We start from the raw sequence: 3107 nt of genomic DNA on the forward strand, positions 1-3107 counted from the left end.
CTGTCAAACTGACCTTCTGTAGTCACAGTAACGTTTTTTCCCTAAGTATGAGCTTCTAATACATTCCATAGCTTCTCCTTAGAGGTTCTGATCCCGCCTGCCTTCCCAGTTAGAAGTCTGTTTGGAGCTGAAACGTTCCCTTAATAAAATACAGCTACGTAAGGCCTCGGAACATCTCGCTCTTTGAAGTTCTGTCTATGTTTATGTCAAGGGTCTGAGAAAGACTATCAAAAAAGTTCAGAGAAAATATAAATATTCCCGAAAACTCAAAAGGCTGAAGCTTTAGAAAGACAGTCCTACCAACGACAGGCAGAGAGTGTCCGGAACCCGCGTTCGGATCTTACCTTTGTGGCAATGGACGGCTCTGCGATCCGGACCCGCGAGCAGACCACAGGGAAGCTGAGGGGTAAGGGACACACCGGCGGTTACTACAGCGAAAAGCGCCCCGCCCCACGGTGCCGAACGCACAGCTGGAGCCGGCATGGGATTAACCCGCATCGCAACTTGGCCACAGAAAATCTAAGTCAAGGAAGCTGAAAGAATGTCACTTATCGTCACTGGTTATTGCTGTCGGCATGGAGATTCGTTTGTCACACCATCTCAAACGGCCTATCCCCGATTCGCCACCCGCGAGCACAGTCCTCGACCAGCAGACTCTCGTGCCCAGGTGTGGGGACAGCTTTGGAGATGGTGCGCAGAGTCCGCCTTCTGGTATTCTCGGCCCCGTGCTGTCCCCCCACATGGAGTGGGTTTCTGTGACCAACGGCACGTCGGAGGTCAGGGTGGGAAAGAACGCAGAGGCCCGAGGAGAGGACCCGGTGCCTGCTGCGACGGCCCAGGCGGGAGAGCCTGCCAGCCGGACCTCGGCCCGGCTGCAGTCCTGAGGTGACGCGGCCCCTGCCGATGGCCTGACCGCGCCCTAACGGGACCCGGAACCAGAACCACCCAGCTAAGCTGCTCCTGTATCCTGACCGTCACACACGCTGGGAGGTAATAAACGTTCGTTATCTTAAGCTGCTCAGTTTTGAGGTACTTTGTCATGCAGCGGCAGACACTAACCCACCAGGTGACAACAGCACTCACGGTCTACTGAGGAGAGAAGGGCTCAGAAACAAGACACACAGTGCCTACGGGCTTAGGGGCTGAAAGCAGACGGCGGATTTCTCAGTAACTATCACTAATATTTTTTAGTTGACCTATAATTTATCCACCATAAAGTTCACCCTTTCAAAGCTCTCCCGGGAGCACCTGCTCCTGTTTCCGGTCTCCTCGACTGGCTTCTCTCTTTCACCTTGCTGTGCCTGAGGTTTACGTCTTGAATCTCCTCACCTCTATCTATCTCCGGTGACTGCTTCTAGTCGAGTGGACTTAAACGTGGACTATACACTGGTGACTCCCAAGTTTACACCTGCAGCCTGGACTTGGGAATCTACCTGTCTATGTGCCACCACCACCTGCATGTCTAACAGGCATCTCAAAACCTAAGAAAGGCCCCTGACCTCCCACCCTCCTCCCCAACTCACATGTGGCAATCTCGTCCCTCCAGTTGCTCAGGCCACAGAGGTTGAACCTTCTCTCTCACACCCCTCAGCCGACCTATCAGCCAGTCCACTCGGCTCTCTCCTCCGAGATCCAGCTCTAACTCTCCAATCATCCCAGCTACCAGCGCCTCCTGCCTGGGTCATGATGAACACCGTGCTCCCCCTCATGCCTCCTTTCTCTGCACGCTGAGCAGCTAGAGTGATCTTGTTACCGATTTGCCAAAACTCTCCAAGAACTTCTCATTTCGTTCTGAGAAATGGCAACGGCCCTGACGGGCCTGCAGGGCAGCGGGCAGCATGGTCCCGTCTCTCCGAGCCCACCTTGCACACGCTTCCCCTTGCTCACTCTGACCCGCCACTCTGCTTCCCTGCTATTCCTGGAACACGCCAGGCATGCACATGCCTAGGAGCCCGTGCCTCGATGGCTCTTCCCGAACCCCTCCTGCCCTTGGGGTATCCCACTCGCAAGACTGAGTCCCTCATCTCTTCTGCCTCTCCTCCACCAAACAACAGCTCGGTGGAGAGGCCTTTCTCGATCATCCTACTTGAAATTGAACCCCTCTCTCCCAACTCATGCTTTATTATTCTTCGCAAGGCTTACCAGCTTCTAACATACATCTTTTGCTCATTTTTAAAAACCGCCTGTCTCTCTGCTCACTCCCTCTCCCATTAGAATGCTAGCTAACTCCGTGAAAAGCAGGCGTTATTGTTGTATGTTTACTATTGATGAATCCCCACCTTGGACCAGTGTTTGACACATAATAGGTACTCAATAAATGGCAAAAGAATGAATGACATCTGCTCAGTCATTTGATGAAGCTGCTGTTGGAATTTCCTGTGCCTGGGAACTCAGCATCCTTCTTGGGAGCCGTTAAAAGATCAGTTAGAAAGTTTCTGCACCTGATCTGCTTTCCTGTAACTCTCGCCTATGGTCTTAGCTTAGCCCTGGCTGTGACAAGGAACAAAGGTGCTCCCTCCTGTGCCGCAGGATCATCCTTTATGTCTGTGATGACCGTGTGTCCTTCCACCCTGTTGCTTTCACTCACTCTCCAAGGTCCCACCAGCTCACCATTTTGGTCATTTTCTCTGTTCTCACTACACTTATCTGTGTTCCTCTCTTTAAAAGTTTGAGTCTGGAATTGAACACGGTATCCTCGAGGTGGTTTTGTCAGTAGAACAGAAGAAGTCCCACTGCTTTTGTAAAAACTTCCCTGCCTACTTAAACCTACGTTTTATTATGGAAAGTGTCAAGCATACAAAACTAAAGAGAATAGCATAGTGAGCCCTGAGTCCTCAAGGGTCCCTCCCCAGATTCAACAGTTATCAATTCACGACCAATTCTGTTTGATTTACGCTGCCTCTGGCCCGACTGTGCACTTATTTTAAAGCAAATCGGACACTGTTTTATCAATAAAGGTGTCAGGATATTTCTGTAAAAAGACCAGGATTCGTTAATAACAACAAAACATGACTACGACCCTATCACAGTGTCTAAAAAAGAGAAAATTCTTTAATACCGTCAAATATCCACTTGGCCCAACTTAAAAACAAACAGAAACACTTGTG

The 3107-nt window shown here is 50.6% G+C and overlaps 1 protein-coding gene across 1 annotated transcript in view; it reads right to left on the reverse strand.

Annotated features, from left to right (window-relative positions):
- Window positions 1–3107, reverse strand: part of MRPL21 (mitochondrial ribosomal protein L21) — a 12874-nt gene that overhangs the window by 5538 nt on the left and 4229 nt on the right. Inside the window, exon 2 of the mRNA XM_011384793.2 lies at window positions 345–399. Coding sequence (XP_011383095.2) covers window positions 345–399 — 55 coding nt within the window. The remainder of the gene's footprint in view (window positions 1–344; window positions 400–3107) is intronic.

Source organism: Pteropus vampyrus, unplaced genomic scaffold, assembly GCF_000151845.1.
Source record: "Pteropus vampyrus isolate Shadow unplaced genomic scaffold, Pvam_2.0 Scaffold624, whole genome shotgun sequence".
Classification (NCBI taxonomy): domain Eukaryota; kingdom Metazoa; phylum Chordata; class Mammalia; order Chiroptera; family Pteropodidae; genus Pteropus; species Pteropus vampyrus.